Source organism: Sus scrofa, chromosome 3, assembly GCF_000003025.6.
Source record: "Sus scrofa isolate TJ Tabasco breed Duroc chromosome 3, Sscrofa11.1, whole genome shotgun sequence".
NCBI lineage: Eukaryota > Metazoa > Chordata > Mammalia > Artiodactyla > Suidae > Sus > Sus scrofa.
This window is the reverse complement of record NC_010445.4, coordinates 31,725,751-31,749,004: the sequence shown is the minus strand read 5'-3', so window position 1 is coordinate 31,749,004 and position 23,254 is coordinate 31,725,751. Positions and strand designations below refer to the sequence as shown.

At 56.1% G+C, this 23,254-nt stretch overlaps 1 protein-coding gene across 1 annotated transcript in view; it reads right to left on the bottom strand.

Moving 5' to 3' along the window:
• The window catches only part of LOC102157603, a 112,045-nt gene that overhangs the window by 34,920 nt on the left and 53,871 nt on the right, over nucleotides 1-23,254 (bottom strand). The window contains exons 23-34 of the mRNA XM_021086611.1: nucleotides 21,982-22,335; nucleotides 20,301-20,657; nucleotides 19,694-20,047; nucleotides 16,947-17,078; nucleotides 15,627-15,776; nucleotides 15,418-15,534; nucleotides 11,926-12,133; nucleotides 9,036-9,202; nucleotides 8,125-8,237; nucleotides 7,334-7,415; nucleotides 4,639-4,776; nucleotides 2,560-2,734 (exon numbers count right to left, since the gene is read on the bottom strand). Coding sequence (XP_020942270.1) covers nucleotides 2,560-2,734; nucleotides 4,639-4,776; nucleotides 7,334-7,415; nucleotides 8,125-8,237; nucleotides 9,036-9,202; nucleotides 11,926-12,133; nucleotides 15,418-15,534; nucleotides 15,627-15,776; nucleotides 16,947-17,078; nucleotides 19,694-20,047; nucleotides 20,301-20,657; nucleotides 21,982-22,335 — 2,347 coding nt within the window. The remainder of the gene's footprint in view (nucleotides 1-2,559; nucleotides 2,735-4,638; nucleotides 4,777-7,333; nucleotides 7,416-8,124; nucleotides 8,238-9,035; nucleotides 9,203-11,925; nucleotides 12,134-15,417; nucleotides 15,535-15,626; nucleotides 15,777-16,946; nucleotides 17,079-19,693; nucleotides 20,048-20,300; nucleotides 20,658-21,981; nucleotides 22,336-23,254) is intronic.

The window sequence follows — 23,254 nt, the reverse complement described above, 5'->3', positions numbered from 1 at the left end:
CGTGCGTTACGGATCCGGCGTGGCCGTGAGCTGTGGTGTAGGTCACAGATGTGGCTCAGATCCTGTTTGGCTGTGGTGTAGGCCGGCGGCTACAGCTCAAATTGGACCCCTAGCCTGGGAACCTCCATATGCTGCGGGTATAGCCCCAAAAAGAAGAAAGAAAGAAAGAAAGAGAGAGAGAGAGAGAGGGAGAGAGGGAGAGAGGGAGGGGGGGGGGAGGGAGGGAGAAAAGAAAGAAAGAAATGGAATTGGTTTCCTTGGCCCTTGAACCTGGGCTGGCCTTGTGATTTGCTTATAGAATTCGGTAAAACGGGCCCCGCCAATCCCCAGCCTCGGCCTTTACTGTCCTCCTGGCTCTCTGGGACCCCTGAGCAGCCACCACGAGAACAAGCCCAGGCTGGCCTGCCAGATGGGGACAACACACAGAGAAGAGTCTGGATGTTTCAGCAGAGGCTGCTCTAGACCAGTGACAGCCAGCTAGCCCCTGAACAATTTAGAAAGTCCAGCCGAGATCAGCAGCACCCCTTACCCAGCCTGGGGCCGAACGGGAAGCTTAAAACCAGAAGGGCTGCCCCACTGCCCCACAGGATCATGAGCAGTGCTAAGTCCTTATAAGTCACTGAGTTTGGGGACATTTGTTACACAGCAGTAGCTGACTGATGCAGTCCCCTACCTGTCTCCCTCTAGGTCCCTCACACTCATGATTTTCCAGGCCCCTTTGAATGGCCCACACTCACCTGGCCACACTCAGCTGCCCTATGCTCTCATTCCATCGTTTTTCTCTACTTTTTGTCTTTTTCAGGCCACGCTCATGGCATGTGGAGGTTCCCAGGCTAAAGGTCAAATTGGAGCTGCAGCTGCCAGCATACGTCACAGCCGCAGCAACACCAGATCCGAGCAGAGCCTATGACCTATGCTGCAGCTCATGGCAACGCCAGATCCTTAACCCACAGAGCGAGACCAGGGATCGAACATGTGTCCTCATGGATACTAAATTGGGTTCTTCACTTGCTGAGCCACAACGGGCACTCTCTCATTCCATCCTGGGGTACAGCTTGGGTGGTACCCTTCCCACCAGCTCAGGTCTCACAGAGGACAGGCTCCCAGCCCTGGACTGTCATCCTCCATCCCCTACGGCCAAGTCCAACTTCCCTGACCCCCTGCACCACTTGACCCCATCTTGTGAGGCCACAAACTGGTCCTGCCTTCGTAGGCCCCCAGAGCGGGAGTCCCTCTGAGACCCCACTGCAGACAACAGCCACCTTATGCCCTCTGAGTCCTCAGGAAGGGGTGCTGCCTGCCCCCGTACAGACTCGGGGAGGCTGTGCCCAGAGGCAGTGGCACTAACTGGTTCTCAAAGCATCATCTGGTCATGAGTCTAGGGAACCCAGGCCACATCTGGGCCCCTCCCGCCACAGAGCCCTAACCCGCATTCCCTCCACCCTGACCTGCCCACTCCTCTTCTCTGTCACCTCACAGCAGGGGCCACGGCGGCTCAGCCCACCTACAGGCCGCCTGAGCAAGCACGCGTGTGTGCGTGTGCGCACACATGCGCGCACGCGCACACACACACACACACACACACGGGCATGCACACACACTGCCTTGGCGTGCTGCAGATCTTATTTCCCTTAGCAGGGCACACATGTGGCAGCCAGGACCCTGGGGACTTCCTGGGGCCACCCAGCAAGCCGAGCCTCCGCAGCCGGGGGCTGCACTGTGTCTCCCGGTTGGCAGGCCAGCAGGCTGGGCTCTGCTCTGTGTTAAGGGGCTCCTCAAACACAGATTGACAGTCTAGGGGTCTGCATACCCCCCCGTTGGCGGGGGGACTGTTTCCTGGTGGGCCTCGGGGGTCCCAGGTACCATCATTGAGGCGGCTGCGGGGTGGCTCCGTGGAACAGCACTCACCTCCCCCCTGGCAGCCTTCAGCCGGTCAGCTTTGGCTCTGAAGCCTCCCGGGCATGATGGGGCTGCCACGCCACACACACTCGGGGCCCGCCCTCTGGTCTTCTCACACTCGGGTCAAACCCCAGCTCCTTGTCAGGGCCTGAGACCCCGCGGGACCCGGTTCCTCCCACCTCTCCCACTTCACCTCCCACCCCCAGCCCCCCGCTCCTTCCTCCAGTCCACTCAGCCACATGCCTCCCTGCTGCTGCTCCAGCCCCAAAGCGCCTTCCCACCCCAGGGCCTTTGCACCTGCTCTTCCTCTGCCTGCAATGCTCTCCCCGTGACTTCGCTTTCTTGTGATTCAGGGCTCAGTGTGAACATCACCCTCCTCGAATGTCGCCTTCCCAGATCACCCCACTGGGAGGAACCCCGCACCCCCAAACCAAACCCCGCTTGTTTTCATAGCCCTTCTTGCTCTTGGAGATGCCCTGATGTTATCTCGGGTGCACGTCCTTGCTGACTGCCCGCCTCCCCGCAGGGTGGGGACCTGGCCGTCTTATTTCCTGATGGATCCTCAGTGCCTGGAACAGCACCTGGGATAAGTGGGTGCTCAGTGACGATGCTCTGAGTGGGTGAAGGGGCCGCCCCTGCTGTGGTCCCTGGGACACTCACTCTGCAGGGCGAGAGTCCCAGTGGGTTTGAGGAAAGGCCCGGAGAGGCTCCCGTTGAGGCTCCCATTGAAGGCCACCTCCTGGCCGTCCCACTGCACCGAGTGGTACAGGACACGGGTGCCACGGGCTTGCTCATATGAGGTCTGCAGGACTAGCTCCCCAGGAAGGGCGCTGAGCTGGAAGAGAAAGATGGACTGGGTCACTGGGGGGCCTGGCCCACAGTGCTGCTGAAGAAGGAAAGAGAGATGCTTTCAGCAGAGGGAATGCAGGAGGGTCTGCGGGGCTCTGCCAGTGCCTTGGGCTGGGTGGATAATGCAAGGGAGGGAGGGGAGGGTGGAAAGGGTGGGACAAACAGGAGACAGCATGCCCCCTGCAAGGAGGACTGCTGTCCCCAGCTCCACTTCCAAGCTGTGTGGCCTTGGGCTGGTTTCGCAACCTCTCTGAGCCTTAGCTTCCTCATTTTTTTTTTTTTTAAAGGGCTGTACCCATGGCATATGGTGGTTCCCAGGCTAGGGGTTGGATTGGAGCTATAGCCACCCATCTACACCACAGCCACAGCAATGCCGGATCTGAGTCACACCCATGACCTATGCTGCCTCCAAGAGCAACACCAGATCCCTTAGCCCACTAAGCAAGGCCAGGGATCAAACCCACATCCTCATGGATACTAGTTGGGTTCTAAACCCTCTGATCCACCACGGGAACTCCTACTCATCTTTAATATGGGGTAAGAATAACAGTGCCAGCTTCAGTGATATAGTGGGTGTGACATGCTTAGCCCAGAGCTAGACCCGTGGATGGTGCCATGTGGGGGCTGCTGAGGTGGGTGGTAGACTTTCTCAAACATTTAATGAGCAGGTATTATGTCCTCGACCAGGGCTGAGTACTGGGGTCCAATGATAACCAATACTAGTCCTGGCCCTTCGGGGGCTCCAGGTTGATGGAGAGAGGGTCACAGAAACAGAAAATGGTAGGACAAGGTGACAAGAATGGCCATGAAAGATATGCAAGGAACAAAGGAACACAGAGAAAGTAGGTGATGAACAAAGCAAGGAAGGGCATTCTAAGCAGAAGGAACAGTCTGTGCAAAGGCTCAGCAAGGGGCACTCTCCCTGCTGGTGGGTGCCACAGGTGGAGGGTGGCTCAAGGGCACTGTAGGGGACTTTTGTGGGTAGGAGCATAGTTTACTCTCTCTCTCTTTTTTTTTGGCTGTGCCCACAGCATGCGGAAATTCCTGGGCACGGTATTGAACCCACGCCACAGCAGTGACAATGCTGGATCCTTAACCTCTAGGCTACCAGGGAACTCCCATGCTCTTAAATGTCTCTAAAACTCATTGCTACCGCCCCACCTTGGTCCATGACACCATCATTCTCGCCCAGCTCACTGGCGTCTCTGCTGCCCCCTGCTGGTCCCTCCCAACACAGCAGCTCAGGGAATCCAAAAGCATCATTTGGATCACGTCCTCAAAAGACCTCCAGGTTCAAAGAGACTAAAATCCAAACTCCTCCCTGTGGCCTGACAGGCTCTGCATGCCTGGACCCCCTCCTGCTCACTGTCTCCCCCTTACCCACTGTGCTCCAGCCCAGTGGCCATTCCTTCAACATACCCAATTCATTCCTGCCCCAGGCCCTTTGCACATCTTGTTCTCTCTGCCTGGAATGCCCTTTCGCCAGCTTGCCAATGGCTGATACTTCCTTGCCTGTCATTGGGGGTAGTTCAAATGTCTCCCCCTTAGTGGGGCCTATCCTGGACACCTGCATAGTTCTCCGTAATTCCTACTCGCATCCCCTATTCTGTTTTTTCTATAGGCTATATCATCATCTGGCCTTTTTCCTTCTTATTTTTTGGTCAGTCTCCCCACTATACTCTACACTTGAGGAAGGACCCATCAGGCCTGTTCCAGGCAATATTCTCAGCTTCTGGAATAGTTCCCGGCTTGGTACCTAGAAGATGCTCAAAAAATGGAAACTGACATCACAGCCCTGCCTGCACCGGATCCTTCCCGGAATCTCTCTTATTTCAAAGAGCTGCCCCAGGAACCACCCCCTCTGCCCTGGCCCTGGCCCCCTCCACACACCTGGGGGAAGGTCTGTTCCAGCTTGATGATGTTGGCAAGACTGTTCTTGGCAGCTACGAGCCTGGTGCCGACGTGGAAATGATGCTCCTCCATCCTCAAGACAAACGTGCTCTCGGCTCCACCCTCCGAGTATCGCAGCTGGGTTGGAAGAAAAGCAGGTCAGATCTTTGCAGGTGTAACACTCAGGAAGACGCTGGCTCCATGCTCTACGTAAGCTCTGCTTCCCAAAGCCCCAGGCCCCCCCCAAACTCACAGCTCCCTGGGTGGGATAAAGGCTGATGTGAGGGTCCTGAATCTCCATTTCAACGACCAGGTGTGACCATGACAACAATCTCCCAGTGCCCTTCACGCTATGACACTGACTTGAAAAGAGCCAGTGGCCTGGGCGGGCAGGCAAGAATTCTAGCTGTACGATCACTGTAGACAGCAGGACGGGCAAATGCCCAGGACCACACACAGGCATCGGGCATGGCATCCAACATGGCTCTTCCAGGTATGGGTGAAGAACCTCCGGCTAGTTCTTTACCTACACGAGCCTCCCTTTCCAACCTGATAAATGGCGATAAGGATACCTGCTTTATTAATGGGTTGATATGAAAATTATATGAAATAATGTGCTAACTTCCACGTTGGCCGGATAGCGGAAATCACTTAGGGCACTTGCTAAAAATACAGATTCTAGGCCCCACCCTAAGACCTTTAAAAATGGAACCTCTTGGAACAGGGCCTAGAACTGGTGTTTTTAAAAGCTCTGCAGATGCCCCATTAACTTTGCGATGCCCCTGTGAAAAATGTCCACCTTGAATTACGTCTTAGACAAACAATCTGACAAATTCAGATGTGTGATTAAAAAAAATTGCCTGGACACTGGCAAGTCGCTAGTGTTTTGTTTTGTTGTCTTTTTGTCCTTTTAGAGCAGCACCTGCGGCATATGGAGGTTCCCAGGCCAGGAGTCAAATCAGAGCTGTAGCCGCTGGCCTACACCACAGCCACAGCCATGCAGAATCCGAGCCGCATCTGCGGCCTACACCACAGCTCACGGCAATGCCCGATTCTTAACCCACTGAGCAAGGCCAGGGATCGAACCTGCAACCTCATGGTTCCTAGTTGGATTTGTTAACCGCTGCGCCACGACAGGAACTCCTGGAGTCAGCCTTTCTGGCCAAAGTTGTCCCTCCTCCTGATCTTGCAAATAAAGTGTTACTGGAACACAGTCAGGCCCATTTATTTAAATACTGTCTGTGGCTGCTTTTTCGTTGCAGGGGTGAGATGAACAGTTGCAAGAGAGCCGGAATTGGGTGTAAAGGCTAAAACAGTTCTTACAAAACAGCTGGAAAGGGCATTATTGCACAAGAAGAATTCTTGTGGCAACTGGGAAATGTTTTACAAACTATATGTCTGATAATGTCACCCGTTAAGTTTCCTGAATTTTGTAATTCTATTGGGTCACACAAGAAAATAGCCTTGTTACAGGAATAAAGAGGTATGCTATCTCCGAAAACATCTCAGGATCAACTCATGACAATACAGAAAAAAAAATGGGTACGAATACACAAATGTATAAGCATATGTAAGTATAAGCGGAAAGATGTGGCAAGATATTACCAATCGGTGCTATAAGAGAAATACCCGGGATGTATGGATAACAGGATGACTGCAGCCAAGCCTGCTGTCTGGTATATTTGAAAGTTAAGAGACCAGATCCTGGGAGTTCCCACTGTGGTGCAGCAGTGGGATAAAACATCACGATAAAACCGGTGGAGGGAATCCGATTTACGAATGTCCACCGTCCTACAGGAACTTTCCTATAGGTTGGAAATTATTCAAAATAAAAACGGGGGAAAACGAAATGGTGCCCTGAATGGTGGGTGCCGTGAATGTGGGGAGCACAGAGATTGTACATGCGTGAGCGGGGACAGGCCTGGCACACAATAGGTGCCCTATAAACAATGGCAGCCTGCGCCAGGCCAGGGAGGGGGCGGCGAGTGGGGTTAGGAAGCGACCCATGGGGGAGTGTGATCGCTCACTTGTTGGCTGCCCGTTTGTTCATTCATTCTCCTTCACGGAGCATCTATGAGGTGCTGGGCCCTGTGCCAGGTCCTGGGTACACCCTCCAGGACACCCTGATTGGGGGAAGAGGGGCAGACAGAAATAAACAGTGGCAGCCCAGAGGGTGGGGGTCTCACGGGCCCTCCCCGCTAACTCGAGGACCCCCAGATGCCACCCTCAGGGCAGATGCACGTGTGCCGGAGGTCCTGCAGGTTCCAGGTGAAAACGGGATTCATGGACAGGCAGGGAGCCCCGCAGAGACCCCAGGCCATGGGAACACACATGTGACACCTGGGAGGTGATGCTGGCTCAGCTCAAAGGCTGAGTGATCTGATCTGGCCACTGGGCATGTGCCAGGCAGGATGAGGCGGCGCCAGGCGCCAGGCACTGGGTAGACAAGCCTCCCCCGGCTCCTGAGGGTCTCCTGGGCCCGGCTGGGGGCTGAGGGGGCTGGGCCAGGAATGTAAACCGGGGCCTGTTTGGGAAAGCTGGAGCCAGGGGTTTCCGCGGGTGGCCCAGCGGGGCCGGCCGACAGATGTGGATGTGTGAACACTCCCCAGCGGGGCCGGCCTGCGTGGCCTCCACCCACCATGGGCAGGGCATCTGGAACCAGTTAGGAGCTCGGGGGCGGCCGGGACACCGTTACCTTGGCTGAGGCTGAGGCTCTGCTGGGGCAGCAGCCTAGGAGGATGGGGAGGTGATGCTGGCCTGACAGCTGCAGCTCTTTCCTGAAAGGAGAGACAGGCCTGGCTTGAGGGTGCTGTGGGCAGGGCCCCAGGGCAGGGTCAGGAGCAAGCCAGCCTCCCCAGCAGAGGGCTGGAGTCCCAGGAACGCAGCAGCAGCCCCACGAAGGCCTAGTCATGCGCCTGAGGGCCACCCGGTACAATGGTTAGGGTTAGGGTCCCAACTTGGCCTCAGCCTAGTCCTGGCACATCAGGCAAGCCCTGCAGCTTCCCCTTCACACAGAGGCTATGGTGGGACCAGGAGGCCTCTCTTCTGCAGGCCCACCAATGAATGGGCTCCCAAGAGTTGGCCAGTGAAGTCTCAGCAGGGCCTGGATGGTGAGATTTATTTTTAATTTATTTATTTTTTAGGGCCGCACCTGTGGCATACAGAGGTTCCCAGGCTAGGGGTCGAATCGCAACTGTAGCTGCCGGCCTACAGTGACGCAGGATCTGGGCCGAGTCCGTGACCTATACCCACCGCTCACGGTAACGCTGGATCCTTAACCCACTGAGCGAGGCCAGGGATCAAACCTGTGTCCTCACGATACTAGCTGTGTTCTTAACCCACTGAGCCACATGGGAGCTCCTGAGCCTGCCTTTCTGCATCTGTGCAGTGGGGCTGGAGGAGGCCCTGTGGGTCGGGTGCTCAGCTGAGGTCTCCCTCACCCGTCCCTCCCCTTTAGGGGCCCTCAGAGCATAGAGAACGCCTCACCTGAGTGCCCGGTTCTGGCCATGGATGTTGAGGACCAGGCTGGCTTGAGAATCGCACGTCAGCTGCAGGGATAAGCTCACCTCTCCCTCTGCCCAGAGCTCTCGGCACACGAGCTGAAGAGGAAGCAGGATGGAAGGAGGCAGGCTGGGAGCCTGGGGGCCTGACAACCGTCATAGGCCAGGCCACATGCCTCAGTCCAGTACATCCCCACCCCCAGCCTGGCGTGATGTGGCAGATGTCCCGCAGGCCTGGGGCCACCTAGCAACCTCTTGGATGGTGAAGACCCACGGGCAGGGCCTGACTCTGCTACCTGGATGCAGCTGGGTCACCTGCCATGGGCCCCCAGCACTGACCTGTGCCCCAGACATCAGCAAAGAACAACCTCCCTGGAGCTCCCGTGGTGGCACAGCAGGTTAAGGACCCGGCATACTGTTTGTGAGGTTGCGGGTTCGATCTCTGGCCTTGTTCAGTGGGTTAAGGTTCTGGTGCTGCCGCAAGCTGCAGTGTGGGTTGTGGATGCAGCTTGGATCTCACCTGGCTGTGGCTGTGATGTAGGCCGGCAGCTGCAGCCCCAATTCAACTCCTAGCCTGGGAACCTCCACATGCTGCAGGTGCGGCCCTAAAAAGATGAAAAAAACCACCACCTCCCCACGGGTGTCTCCACCACTCAGCCTGCGGGCAGGAAAGGGGGATTTGGAGGAAGCTGGCGAAAAAGGGAGTTCGGGCTGCTCAGCTGTGGGTTACAGTGACACGAAGAGTGACGTTCTGCCTCCCCCCCCACCATGCCCTTGACTCCTTCCATGGCAGAGGGCTGTGAGTGAGGGGCAATTGCTGGATCTGCCCCAGGAACAGGACGGGCATGGACAGAATGGGATGAGGGGGAGCCTGGCCTCGCCCACCCTCCCCCTCACCTGGCTGGCGAAGGGCAGGCCCAGCCTCCGGAGAGCAGGTGCCGTGTGGCTGGTGTTGACCATCAGCTCCAGGGGGCCATCCATTGGCTGGACCACCAGGGCTGTCACATCCACGCTGACCCCACCGTCTCCACCTTGCAGGACTACACGGGCCTGGGTCTGGGTCTCTACAGGCAGAGACCCGCAAAGGTTGCTGGGGACTCAGGTTCACCTCCCTTCCCTGCTCGGGGACACATAGAGGCTGCGGGAGGGCCCCGCCCTGAGGACACCAGTGGGACTGGCCCCGGGGTGAGCCTTTCAACTGAGTCCCCCTGACATCATCTGTCACGAGGTAGCCCCCCATCTTGGCCTGGCCAGCTCGTTCTCTCACTGGGGTTGCTGCTGAAATGACACTTCCTCCAAGTAGCCTCCCTGGATTGCCCATCTAAAGTACCTCCCAACCCTTCCTGCTCTCTCCCCCACCAGAGGGCAGAGCCTTCAGTCTGTTTTGTTCCCTGCCGTGTCCCCAGCACTCAGCACAGCTCCGGACACACCGCAGGTGTTCAGCATGTGTTGAGGGGATGAACAAGCCAATGATGCTTATTTTCTCCAGGGTTAATCAAATAGCACATCAGTAACAAGTGATAGTGACCTGCCTCCCCTCCCACCTGACACGGGCATCTCTGCCAGTCCCCTGCCTCTGAGCTGGGCCTCACCTCCTCTTGGCAGGCAGGTGAAAACGCTCCAGAAAAGGAGACTCCAGGATCTGACCCACCCCCATCGCCAGCCACCCGGGCCAGGCAGGGAAGGTGGCCCTCCACGGCAGGCATGGATCTGCCACCTGGCAGCTCGGAGCCTCACTTTCCTCCCCTATGAAGTGGGCACAGCCCGCCCACCTTGGACGTGGTCCACATTAACTGATGCAGCACACCTGAGAACACCTGTAGGTCTCAGGGAGGGGGCATCTTCATTCTGGAATGTTTAGCCACATGCACCTACTACGTGTGGGGCATGAGGAGGGAGGGGATGCACGTCTAAGGGGACGTAGTCCCCTTGCCCAGGGAGGTTCCCGCCTGGGGACACCAATGATGCCAGGCAGAAAACGCCCCCTGAGGGAGCGGGACGGCAGCGTGGGAGGTGAGAGGTCACCCTGGCGGGAGGCGAGCACAGCAGGCATCCTGGCCCCGGGCACAGGGGCAGCATGGGCATCACCGCTGGGGTGACTGTCCCATGACTTACTCACCACACCCCCTATGGACCCCTCCTCAGACAGTCTGTGAGGTCAGCTCACACTGACAAGGTCCCCTGTCTGATCCAGGTGCCTGCTCACCACACAGGAGGCCGAGGGCCCAGGATGGGAGAGTTTGGGGCCCAGAGGAGATGAGCCAAGGGCCTGGGGGCCACTCAGGTCAGAGGGTGGCTCTGGAGTCACACTGCTTGGGTTCACCGTTGGCCAGCTGTGTGGCCTGGGGCAAGGGACTCAACGTCTCTGAGCTTGTGTTCCTTCCCTGCAGAATGGAGATGGTGTTACTAGCCTCTACCTCGTATGTTCACGCATTCACTCAACAGATAATCGAACACTTACTACAAGCCCCTCTGAAAACAGAGAAAGATCCTCCAGGTGATAGTGGAGTGAGTACTCTAGTGGAGGAGAGAAATAAAGATATGCAAGAAGGTACGGGAGTTCCCATGGGGGCACACTGGGATTGGCGGTGTCTAGGGAGTGCTTGGATACGGGTTCGATGCCCAGCCTGGCACAGTGGGTAAAAGATCAGGCACTGCGGCAGCTGCAGCATAGGGTACAACTGCAGCTCAGATCTGATTCCTGGCCTGGGAGCTCCATATGCTGCAGAGCAGCCAAACTTAAAAAAAAAAAAAAAAAAAAAAAAAAGAAGTTAGTTACACAGTACGTTGGAAGGATGAAGCCAGGGAGTGGGAAGAGGGGTGCTGGAGGGAGGTGGGGGTGCAAATAAACAGGGGGACCAGGCGAGGCCTCACTAGGAGATGACGCTGGAGACATACTCAAAGGAGGTGAGGGAGTAAGCCAAGCAAGTGTGTGGGAAGTACATTCCAGGCAGAGGGGAAAGCCTGTGCAAAGGTCCTGGGGCAGGAGCAAGCCTCATGTGTTGGACGAAGAGCAAGGAGTGGCATGCGCAGGGGCCAGGAGAGCATTCAGAGAGGGGAGGGTGAGGATTCTGGGGGCCCAGAGACCCCACTCTGGGCTTCCAACTTCCCCTTGGTGTGAATGGGATGACTGAGCAGACCCACTGGGCTCCTGGGCAGCAAAGGCTTGCCTGGTATGAACACGGTAAATGCTCGATCAGTGCTGGCACTTACCGCTGTTATCTTCCCTTCCTTCTCCATTACGGGTTACACGGTCCCCCCTAAAAATCACACTGAAGCCCGAGCTCCTGGTACCCACGAAGGTGCTCTTATTTGGAAGTGAGGTCTTTGCAGAGCTAATCAAGCCAGGATGAGGTGCTGGCTTAGGACGGGCCCTAATCCCATGACCAGCATCCTTATAAAGAGAAGAGGCACAGATTGACGTGATGTGGCCACAAGCCGAGGAACGCCTGGGGCCACCAGGAGCTGGAAGAGCCAAGAAAGGAGCTCCCCCTGAAGACTCTGGAGGGAGCGTGACCCTGACCGCACCTGGCTTCTGACTTCCAGCCTCCACAACTGTGCGAGAATAAACTCCGGTTGTCTCGAGCCACCTTGTTTATGGTACGTTGCTATGGCAGCCTGTAGCGCGCATACGTGCGCCCTTGGGAATCAGGCCCCAAGGGCAAGGGTGTTCTGGTTAGTCCTAGAGCCCAGGGTCACACTGGGCCTGCGGCTGGAGGGCAGGCCCCCCCCCCGCCCCGGTAGGGGGAGCGGCCCGCCGGCCACGAGCAGTGCCTGTCTGCCTTACCTTCAGTCTGCAGCGCAGCGCTGATGTGGGCCTCGCCTGGGAAGCCCACCTGCAGCAGGGCCTGGCTGTTGTGCTCGCTCCAGCCAGAGAACTGTAGGTGCCCATTGCGGTGACAGAGGTCCACAGAGTAGTTCAGAGATGCGGGACCTGCCGAGACGCGTCCAGAATTCTCAAAGCCAGAGCCACTGTCATGAACATCCATGGAGACCTGGAACGACCCCCAGGATTCTAGACGACCCTGCATAGTCAAAGCCAGCCCTGCCCAGATCCCACCAGCTCCTGCAAACCCTGGGGTTTTGTTATCAGCCACATTGCTGAGATGGGAGGACCTGGGACCCCTCAAGGGAGGAACCCCTCAGGTATAAGGAACAAATGGGATACACTTGGCAAACTGCACATGTGCTGTTTTTCTGGGGGTGGGGGGTGCCTGCTGAGGTCTGACTGCTAATGGGTACGGGGCTTCCATCTGGGGTGATGAGAACGTTCTGAAATTTCTGAACGGTCACACAAGTTTATGAATGCACTAAATACCCCTAAATTGTACATTTTAAAATAGTTCAATTGGTAAATGTCATACATGTGTTACCACAATAAAAAAAAGTTAAATATGAGAAAAAGAATGTATATAAATGCATGACCGGGTCACTTTGCTGCACAGCAGAAATTGGTACAACATTGTAAATCAACCATACTTTAATAAAAAAAAGTTTAGGAGTTCCTGTTGTGGCTCAGTGGGTTAAGAACCTGACTGGTATCCACGAGGATGCGGGTTTGATCCCTGGCCTCACTCAGTGGGTTAAGGATCTGGCACTGCTGTGAGCTGGGGTGTAGGTCGCAGATGAGGCTCGGATCTGGCATTGCTGTGGCTGTGGTGCAGGCCAGAAGCTGTAGTTCCGATTTGACCCCTAGCCTGGAAATTTCGATATGCCACAGGTACAGACCTAAAATTAAAAAAAAAAAAAAAAGGTTTAAAAATGTACGACTTGGAAGATTTTAGTACATGAGCTCTCTACGTCCCCTTACAGCCCACCTTATATAAAAGTCCTCCACCCGGCCCCCAGAAACTGAGTTTGCAACCTACCTACCACATGTACAGAAATTAATAACTGAAGCAACAGCAACAGCCGTCATTGGCTGAGCACACAGCACGTAACAGGGGGTGGCAAGGCCCCCTCACTGCTTTGTCACCAGCTCTATAAAGCAGGAAGGGTCACCCTATCATTCCACAGTGCTAACTGAGCACCTACTATGTGCTGGGCCCGGTTAAACCCAAGGATACTGCCACACATGAAACAGAGAAACGCCCGACCTGGTGGAGCTTCAACACCAGGTGTGGAAGACAGACCTGAACAGGGTCAAAGCCATCTCATGTCAGGTGACAGAAAGGGAGGCAAAAGAAAAAGCTGGGAAGAGGCTAGGAAGGGCGTGAGATACGAAGAAAAATGTAGATAAAGATGGTCCTGCCCCCAGTTACTGCTAATATTTGGTCTTTGACCCATTTTCTGACACAGAGTCCCTACTCTTGTAAATTCTTGAGTGACAGGGGGTCAGAGGAGCGTGACACAGGGCTCCTAAACCCCTTGCAATTTCCTGGGTGATAAGAGAATCTTTCGCCCTCATGAGATGATCCTGAGTGGGCTCCTGGATGGGAGGTGGTCATCAGAAAGACCAAAGCAAGGAGCTCCCGTCATGGCTCAGCGGTAATGAACCTGACTAGTATCCGTGAGGACATGGGTTCGATCCCTGGCCTCGATCAGTGGGTTAAGGATCCGGCGTTGCCGTGAGCTGCGGTGTAGGTCGCGGACACAGCTCAGACCTGGCGTGGCTGTGGCTGTGGCGCAGGTCAGCAGCTACAGCTCCAATTCAACCCCTAGCCTGGGAACCTCCATATGCTGCGGGTGTGGCTCTAAGACCAGACCGTGATTAGAAGCCTGGAATTTTGAGCCTCACTCTCATCTCCTTCAGGGAGGACAGAGGGGCTGGACATTGAGCTAATGAGCCATCAGGGCTAAGTGATGAAGTCTCCATAGAAACCCCTCAACTATGAGTTCCGGAGGCTTCCGGATTGAACACTACCAAGTGCTGGGAGAGTGGCAGACCCCAACTCCAGGAGGGCAGGAACTCTGACACTCGGGGCTCTCCTGGACCCCACCCGAGGAGCCTCTTCATCTGGCTGATCATCTGCCTCCTTTACCGGAGCCTTTTTCATATCAGAGCAGAAACACACGTAGGGGCTGCTCGGAGTTCTGTGAGCGGTTCTAGCAAGTGATGGAACCCAAGATGGGGATGATGGGAGCCCCAGGTTGTAGCTGGTGGGTCAGAAGGACAGGTAACAAGCTGGGACTTGTGACTGGCATCTGAAGCGGGGGGCTGTCCCGAGAGTCTCAGCGCTTAACCTGTGGAGTCTGCGCTGACTCTCGCAGACGGCATCGGAGGACCACCAACTGGTGCCGGAAAACTGGTTGATGGAGGGAAAACCCACACATCTGGTCAAGGAGTGATCTGCGTGCCGAGAGGAGGGGAAATGAGGGCTTTTTCTCTCCGGAGGGTTAGGGAGGGGGTGACAGGGAAGGGCCGAGACAGGTAGGGTCATCTCGCCCCTGGGGCAGGGGTGCACAGGGCGGAGGACAGTGGGAGGTCTGCAAGCATGGCCGGGGGGGAGTCAGTGAGCAGAGGCTCAGAGCGACGGCGAGGCCAGGTCCTTGCAGGAGGCCCTCGGCTGCTGGGCTGGACCCTGCGTAAGGGATTCAAATGGACCTGGCGCTTGCCGGGTGGTGAAGAGCTAAGAGGGGCGCCAGGATGGAAGCGAGAGCCCAGCTAGTGGGTTAGAACCCAGGGTACAGGAGGTGCCTGAGGACAGACGGCGAGGCTGGAGGTGGTGAGACAGGCGGGTCTGGGCACCCCTGGGAGGCGGCACTCTGGGCACTGTTGGAAGTTGGGAGACCGCGTGGGAGGGATGCAGGACGACGTCGAGGGTTTGACTGCACAGCTGGACAGACGGACAAGGAGCCGTTTGCTGAGATGGGGGGGCAGGTCTGGGGGTTCTGGAAAAGCCACGTGGGAGGTACCTGTCAGGTGTTCAAGTGGAGATATAACAGACTGTAGGGTCTACAGGTCTGGGGTTCAGGGAAGGGAAAAATGGGGGAGTGGGTGGTGCAGGGATGGCACTGATATGACAGAATGGACGAGCCTGTGAAGGGAGGGTGTGCAGATAAAGTGGAAGAAGAGGGTTCGAGGACAAGCACCAGGTCTGCTGGAAGTGGTGGCGGGGGCTCTGGAGGAGCGTGGATAAGGGTACTGTGGGCATTGCTGGGCGACGGAAATGAGTACTAGCCTCCCCAGTTTCCAGATGAGGAGACTGAGGCTCAGAGGGAGGTCTGAACCTTGTTCTACCATCCCCTTATCTCCTTGGCATTGCCCAAAAGGTTTGTTGAATGAATCAAGGACCAACATCATGGCTTTCCATTATCACTGGCACTCGCCAAGGCTGACCTGCAGGTCCAGCTTGTCCTCCACCCACAGCGTCCGCAGTGCGGGGATGTTGTGCTGGAGCGTGCAGGCCAGGGAGACGTGCTCTGGATGCTGAGTGAAGGTCAGCTCCTCCGACACCTGTCAGAGCAGATGACAGTGAGACCTGGGCCATTGGGCTGGGCCATCCCCACAGCCTCTAGTTCCCCGAGGCCCTGCTGGCAGAACCCCACCTGTCTGCCATCCACTCCGACCCTCAGGGCGTGTCTATAGCTGGGTCCGAGCCTCTCGGTGGTCAGGTCCAGCAGGATACGGGATGGGAGGGCCAAGGGGCCAGGCGGGGGCAGGTTGTGTGTGAGCAGCAAGTTCACTTCCTGCTGGGTCTGCAACCGAGCAAGAGACACAAAGATTCGCTCAAGAGTATCGCGAAGATACACCTGCACACCCAAGTTCAGAGAGTCTTCTTGCCAACAGCCAAAGGGTGGACGCAACCCAAGTGTCTACTGATGGAGAAGTAGATCCACAAAATGTGCCTGATCCATACCATGTGGTAGTGCTCAGCCTTAAAAAGCAAGAAAATTCAACATAGCTGGGGGGAGGGGGAAATGAAGAGTTATTGTTTCATGGGTATAGAATTTTAGTTTTGCAACATGCAAAGAGTTCTGGTGATGGTTGCACAACAATGTGAATACACTTAATGCCACTGAACCGTGTATTTGAAAATACTTAAGATGGTAAATTTTGTTATGGGCACACCACCATAAAAAATATTTTTAGGAGTTCCCGTCGTGGCGCAGTGGTTAACGAATCCGACTAGGAACCATGAGGTTGCGGGTTCGGTCCTGCCTTGCTCAGTGGGTTAATGATCCGGCGTTGCGTGAGCTGTGGTGTAGGTTGCAGACGCGGCTCGGATCCTGCGTTGCTGTGGCTCTGGCGTAGGCGGTGCTACAGCTCAATTCAACCCTAGCCTGGAACTCCATATGCCCGGAGCGGCCAAGAAATAGCAACAACAACAACAAAAAAAAAAAAAAAAAAAAAAAAAAAAAAAAAAAAAAAAAAAAAAAAAAAAAAAAAAATATTTTTAAATAAAATAAAAGCATGTACAGGATTAATGAAATGAGTATACAATAAAAAAACTGGACACTGCCCAAATGCTAATGGATAAGACGTGTAGATGAACTGTGACATGGCCACAGTGTAGAATACTATACAGCAGTGAAAAAGGACAATCCACATAGCATGAATCCCACAAACCTGATGTTGAACAAAAGAAGGCAGACACAGAAGGGAGCAAGCTGTGTGCTTCGACATACAAGACATTCATGACATGATATGAGCGGTGGCTCCTGGGGATATTAGGAAAGGGAAAGGGCAGCTGAGGGACTTCTCCTCAGAAGCCTGATTCTTCTGCTCATGAACCCTGACACTCCTGTTTGCCAGGGCTCTCTGGGGCTCAGAGGGTGTCTGAATGCTTCTCCTTGGGCCTCGGGAGCACATGGCCCTGGCACCCCCTCCCAGGCCACCCTGGGTACCCCACCAGTCTGCGTCCTCACCTTGGTGGTCTTGAGGACAAGCAGCCCCCGTAGCATGCTGGCATCCATAGTAACCAGCACCTGGGCATCCACAGCCATAGCATTCACCATGATGTAGCCAGAACCATCCACTTGGCCTGGGACCCCCAGGGCCTAGAGGGGTTTAAAGAGACATGCAAGGAATTCCCAGAGTGGCTCGGTGGGTTAAGAAGCCAACTAGTATCCATGAGGACATGGGTCAATCCCTGGCCTTGCTTCGTGGGTTAAGGATCCAGCGTTGCCCTGAGCTGTGGTGCAGGTCGCAGAAGAGGCTGTGGCTGTGGCATAGGCTGGCAGCTATAGCTCTGATTAGACCCCTAGATTGGGAACTTTCATATGTGGGTGAAGTCCTAAAAAAATAAAATAAAGAAACATGGAAGCAGAGCTTCTTAACTAGGGTGGGGTCCCACGTGGGCACCGGGGGTCCTATGATCCCCCTTGAACTGACGTCAAAATGGGGTGAGAGTGTGCACACGCACGCCTTTCTGAGAGAGCGTTTGTGACTTCAGTCAGGTTCTCAGAGTGCCTGAGGGCCAGGCACTGGTCCATGAGCTTCCTCCGCCCTCTGCCTCCCCCAACGGCGAGAGATGGCATCTTTGCACCAAGATAACCAAGTCTTGTGAAACCAACTGGCCAAGAGCCTTCTAACCGCTGGCAGCTGTGGGATATGCTTCTCCCCACCTCTTCTCCGCCTTCCCCAGCGCACAGAACCCAAACACTGGCTGCCAAGAGGCAGATGGTAACCTGTCCAGGCAGCAAGCTGCAAGGCTGGCCTGTGTGGGCATCTCTTTCGGCATCTCCCGCCAGCACATTCCCCTCAGCACATCAGTGATGTGGTTTCATCTAATCCTGGGAGTGGAGGAGGGCTGGGCATCCCATTTTATGGTGATGAAACTGGGGCTCTGGGAGGATCAATGATTGGCCCAAGGCCACCAGGGACAGGCGCAGAACTGCCACTCAGTCTGGCACTTCCTGGCTTCACAGGAGCCTTCCTGAGCATCCGGGACGGTTGCCCTACTCTCCACCTGCCTGGTGCAGCATTTGACGCATTGATGCTTCTCTCTTCTCGGAACCCTTCCCTCCCCAGCCTCAGGACCCCTTCTCCCTGGGGCTTCCTCCCCTTCCTCTCCTTGGTACCCTTGGCTGCTTCCTTCCCATGCCCCTAGCTGTGCAGTCTGAGTGTTTAGTCTCCTTCCAGTCCCATCTCAGCCAGCTGCCGAATCAGAGCTACGCCCCAACCACAGCAATGCCAGATCTGAGCTGCATCGGTGACCTGCGCTGCAGCTCACGGCAACGCCAGATCCTTAACCCACTGAGCGAGGCCAGGGATCTAATCTGTATCCTCATGGATACTAGTTGGGTTCATAACCCACTAAGCCACAAGGGTAACTCCCCATCCTATGGGCTTATGAAACAGGAGTCAGCAAATGATGGCCCACGGGCTACAACCAGCCCACTGCCTGTTGTAAATAAAGCTTTACTGGAACACAGTCATGCCCATTCAGTGCCTACCATCTGTGGCGCTTTGCATTACGCTAGCAGCCTGAGTTGTTACAACAGCGCCTAAATGGCCTGCAAAGCTGAAGATATCTATCTGGACTTTTATTTTTTTTTTATTTTTTGTCTTTGCTAGGGCTGCACCTGTGAAAGGAGGCATATGGAGGCTCCCAGGCTAGGGGTCTAACCAGAGCTGTAGCCACTGGCCTCCACCAGAGCCACAGCAATGCCAGATCTGAGCCGCGTCTGTGACCTACACCACAGCTCACAGCAACGCATGGTCCTTAATCCACTGAGCGAGGCCAGAGATCGAACCCTCAACCTCATGGTCCCTAGTCGGATTCGTGAACCACTGAGGCACGACGAGAACTCCTTTCTGGACTTTTATAGAAATGGTTTGCTGACCCCAGTCATAGAGAATTCCCTTCCCTCTCTGGCCCAGTCTCAGGGCCTTTGCACTGACCACACGAGCAATATCCCTTCCTCAGATACGCTCACTATTCCCTGCTCTTCTTCAGGTCTGTGCTCAAACGTCGTCCTGTCTTTAGGGCCAGCCTTGACTGACATATAAAATGGCGGTGTTGGAGTTCCCTGGTGGCCTAGTGGTTAAGGATCCGGCATTGTCACTGCTGTGGCTCAGCTTCGATCCTTGGCCCGGGACCTTCTGCATGCCGAGGGTGCAGCCAAAAAAACCAAATACATAAAAATAAATGTGAGTTCCCACTGCAGTGCAACGAGATTGGCAGCATCTCTAGAGCGCAGGGACCCAAGTTCAATCCCTTGCTTGGCACAGTGGGTTAAGGATCTGGCATTGCCACAGCTGTAGCACAGGTCGCAACTGCGGCTCAAATGTGATCCCTGGCAGGAACTCCACATGCCTCAGAGTGGCCAAAAATAATTACATAAAGTAAAAAATAAATAATAAGAAAAAATAAGATAAAATTGCAAGATCTGATCTGTTTTTCATGCCCACCCAATCCCATGTTCTCTCTCCCCCAGCCCTCCACACTGTGTCAAAGAGTCCCCAGTTCAGCGCTTTATCCTGGGGGCTGCCCAGCTGCCCCAGGCAGGCATTCCTCTCTGCTCTGTTTATGGCTGCACGTCCAGGGCCCGGGGTAGGTGCTCAGTAAGTACCTGATGAGTCGGTTCCTCCAAGGTTCACCTGATCTCTCTCCCTGTCCCGGCCCCTGGAGTCTCTGAACCCCACCCGACCCCCTCCCCAGCACACTTACCTGCAGGGCCTCGCAGGAGCTCTCGGCCAGCACCCGCCACTGCCACTGGCGGCCCAGCTGCAGCTCACCGCTGCCCCGAAGCTCGCAGGTTCCTGCGCGCAGCTCCAGGCCCAGCAGGTGCCCGGACTCCCGCCTGAGCCGGACAGCCAGCGAGGTCTCTGGGGGGATGGCATGCAGGGCAGGCAGTGTGTGCCTCAGCTTTGCTTGGAGTGTGGCCTCGGATGGGGGCAAGGCCACCGCCAAAGTCAGGGAGGCGGTCTGGTTGGCCACTGTGAGGACCCCTGATGCCTCTGCTTCCCCACCTGAGGCCTGCAGGGAGCCGCTGAGCTGTGTCCCTGCTGGGAGGCCCAGGCCCTGCTGGACCAGAGAGGGAGGGGTCAGAGGGCAGTCCCTCATCAGGAGTGACCCCCATTCTCCATCTCCCACCCTCTTACCCCCCCCACCTTTCCCCACACCCCAGCCCACCAACTTGGGCCCCACCCCACTGCGGCATCCAGTAGGGTTCTGGGAAGGGCCTGGAGGGAGGGGCCAGCCAGGCTCAGGTCTCACACTGGCAGGAGTTCCGGAAGCTGCCTCTCTGGTCACCTCACTGGCCCAGCACACGCACCTCCAGCAGGGGGCAGCCCGGCTTGGTGGCCAGCATCCATGTGCTTCGGTTCCCAGCATGATGCTCCAGTGTTCCCTGCAGCTGGCACGGCCCCATCTGGAGGGCCAGGGAGCCAAGGGTGGCAGGGCCGGGCTGGGCCATCAGGCTAATGGTGTTCTTGGGTGGCAGCCCCAGGTGGCCCAGCAGGGGCAGGGAGTGGGTTAGGTGCCCCAGGACCGAGGTCTGGGGCCCGGAGATGCGGGCCAGCTGCAGGTGGGCATCTCCATAGTCACTGTGGAGGCCGGCAGCCAAGTCGAACTCACAGGGGCCCCAGCTCAGGCTGCCCTCGGAGTGCAGGGCCTGAGGGACTCCTGCTGCCTGGAATATAGGGAAAGTGGCTGGATTTAGGGGCAGCCTTGGCCCCAGGGCCTGAACTCTCTGGGCCCCTCCCTCTGCAAAGTGACCATTGCCCTGGGTACCCCATCCAGAGATGCGGGCTCTACCACTAACTCTGTATTTCCAAACCCACAATCTCTGCTTACCCATCTCTAAAATGGGAGTTGATTCATAGCATCCTAAGTTGCTAGGAGATATAAGTTAATACTTGTGACTCATGAGCCTAAAGCCATTCCCCCAGAAAAGGCTGGCTAGTGGAACTAGATCACCAAAATCCGTGTTTGTTGGCTGGAAGGCAGAGACCCTACGCAACTTACGCCACTGGGGTCCAAGACACGCCCTCCGTGGGGCACCGAACCAAGATGGGAACCAAAGGGTCCTGCCACCTCCCTGGGCCCCAGTGCATCAGCCAGGATGAGCCCCTTCCTCCCGGGGGTGAGGATTTAAGGAGCCTCAGAGGGCACTCAGCACACATGCCCAAGAAACATCAGCTATTTTTTTTTTTCTTTTTTTCTATTCTTGGCTTCCCAGCAGCATATGGAGCTCCTGGGCCATGAATCAGACCTGAGCCACACTCGCGACCTAAGCCGCAGCTGCAACAATGCCAGATCCTTAACCCACTGTGTTGGGCCAGGGATCAAACCTGTGTCGCAGCGCTCCCAAGACACCACCACCAATCCCTTTGCACCGTAGCGAGAGCTCCAGCTGTTATTGTTTTTGTGTGCTATTCTTATTCTTACTCCTGGATCCTTTTTTTTTTCCCCCTTTTCTTTTTAGGGCCCCACCTGTGACATATGTAAGTTCCCAGGCTGGGGTGGAATCGGAGCTGCAGCTGCTGACCTTCGCTACAGCCACAGTCATGGCCACGTGGGATCCGAGACGCATCTGCGACCTACACCACAGCTCACGGCAACGCCAGATCCTTCACCCACTGAGGGAGGCCAGGGATCGAGCTCTCATCCTCATGGATCCTAGTCGGGTTCTTAACCCGCTAAGCCACAATGGGAACTCTTTACTTTTATATACTTAACCCCAGTAATGGGATAGGTGAGACTGTGCGAAAAGGATAAACTTGAGCCCCAGAAAGGAATGGAACCAGTGTCTCAGGAGGGTTCTTTGTGAAGGGGGGGAAATTCAGCTCTGGTTCCGTCTTTGGCTCAAAGCTTTGCAGTCCCGTGATTCAAGTGATAATGGCAAGAAAAAAGATAGTTTCTCATGCTGAGTGCAGAGCTGGGGATACAGAAGGCATTCAATAATTTGTGGGCAGAGGTGGGAGCCTGTGCTGACAGGTGGGAAGGGGGCTTACCTCCAGCAGGGGACAGTGATTCACCAGGTCCAGGGTCCAGTTGTGTGTGGCGTTGGCCTGAGTCCGAACATCCCCGTGGGCAGCTAGGGCACACGAGCCCAGGGTCACCTCCAGCTGAGCCCTGGGTGGGTCGTCACCCACCACGGACACTTGGAGGTGGTTGTTGGGGGGAACCCCCAGCGCCTCGAGTGGAGGCCACGTGTGCTGGAGACCAGTGTCCAGGCAGGCATGGTGGCCGCCGGCCGTGTGGACGTGGGCCTGGGCGAAGGTGTTCCCAGAAGATACCCGAGCCGCCAGGCTGGCTCCATAGGTGTGGACCCGGAGGGAGCCGTTCAAGGACAGCACAGTCGGATTCTGCCCCCAAGAAAGGCAAGGTGAGACCAAGGGGGTGTCCCTACAACACCCCACCAAGTGTGTCCACCCTCTGCTGGGCCTTCCGGGGGGGGTGTCAAGGGAACCCCATTCCTTGGCACATCCACCACCCCTGCAGGCGATGCTCCTGCAAAGCGCTTCTCTCTAAAGAGCTGAAACCAGCCACCCAGGGACACTTTGGGGTCCTCGAAGTCCACACCCCACTCCCCGGGAGCTCTCTGGGTCCCCCCTCCCGTTCCTCCTTTCTTTTCCACGATGGAGCCTCAGGGCCTCTGAACCTCTCCCACAGCCTGTCCAGACACGTCCCTCTTAACGCCCCAAAGGGAAGACACTGCTCCTCTAGGGGGTACAGTCTCAGGACCTGGGGGTTCCTGGGGCATCCGCAGCCCCATGACAGAATCAGAAGCTGCTCTCGGCCTCTTCCTGTCACCTGTCTGCCTGAGGTGGGGACAGCGCCACCGACGACAACGGGGTGAATGCACGTTTCAGCCCCACTGCAACTAAAGAAGATGGCAAAGGAGCCACGTGGCACGGGGTGGCCCTGACCTCAAGTCCGCCTGCCTGGCTGCTGCTGGCCTGCGCTGGGACTGAGGAATGCCTGAGTCCTGGGCCTGGGCCGGCCTTCCAGGCCACGACTCTTGGACGGAAGGGCCATCCATGCCCAGCTCGTGTCACCAGCCTCCTGACAGTGGTCTCTCCAACAAATGCCCTCACCCCCGAGTCTTTCTCACACATGTAACCACCAACTCCATGTACCCTCCAGGTGTAAACTTCCTCGGGGGGTGGGCAGCCCATCTATCCAGCCCACAAAAGCCCTTTCAATCCTGAGCCTCAATTTGTGGTTAACCCTCCCGCCATTCAGGCCTCTGTGTGACCTTGGGAAGGGGACTTCACCTCCCTG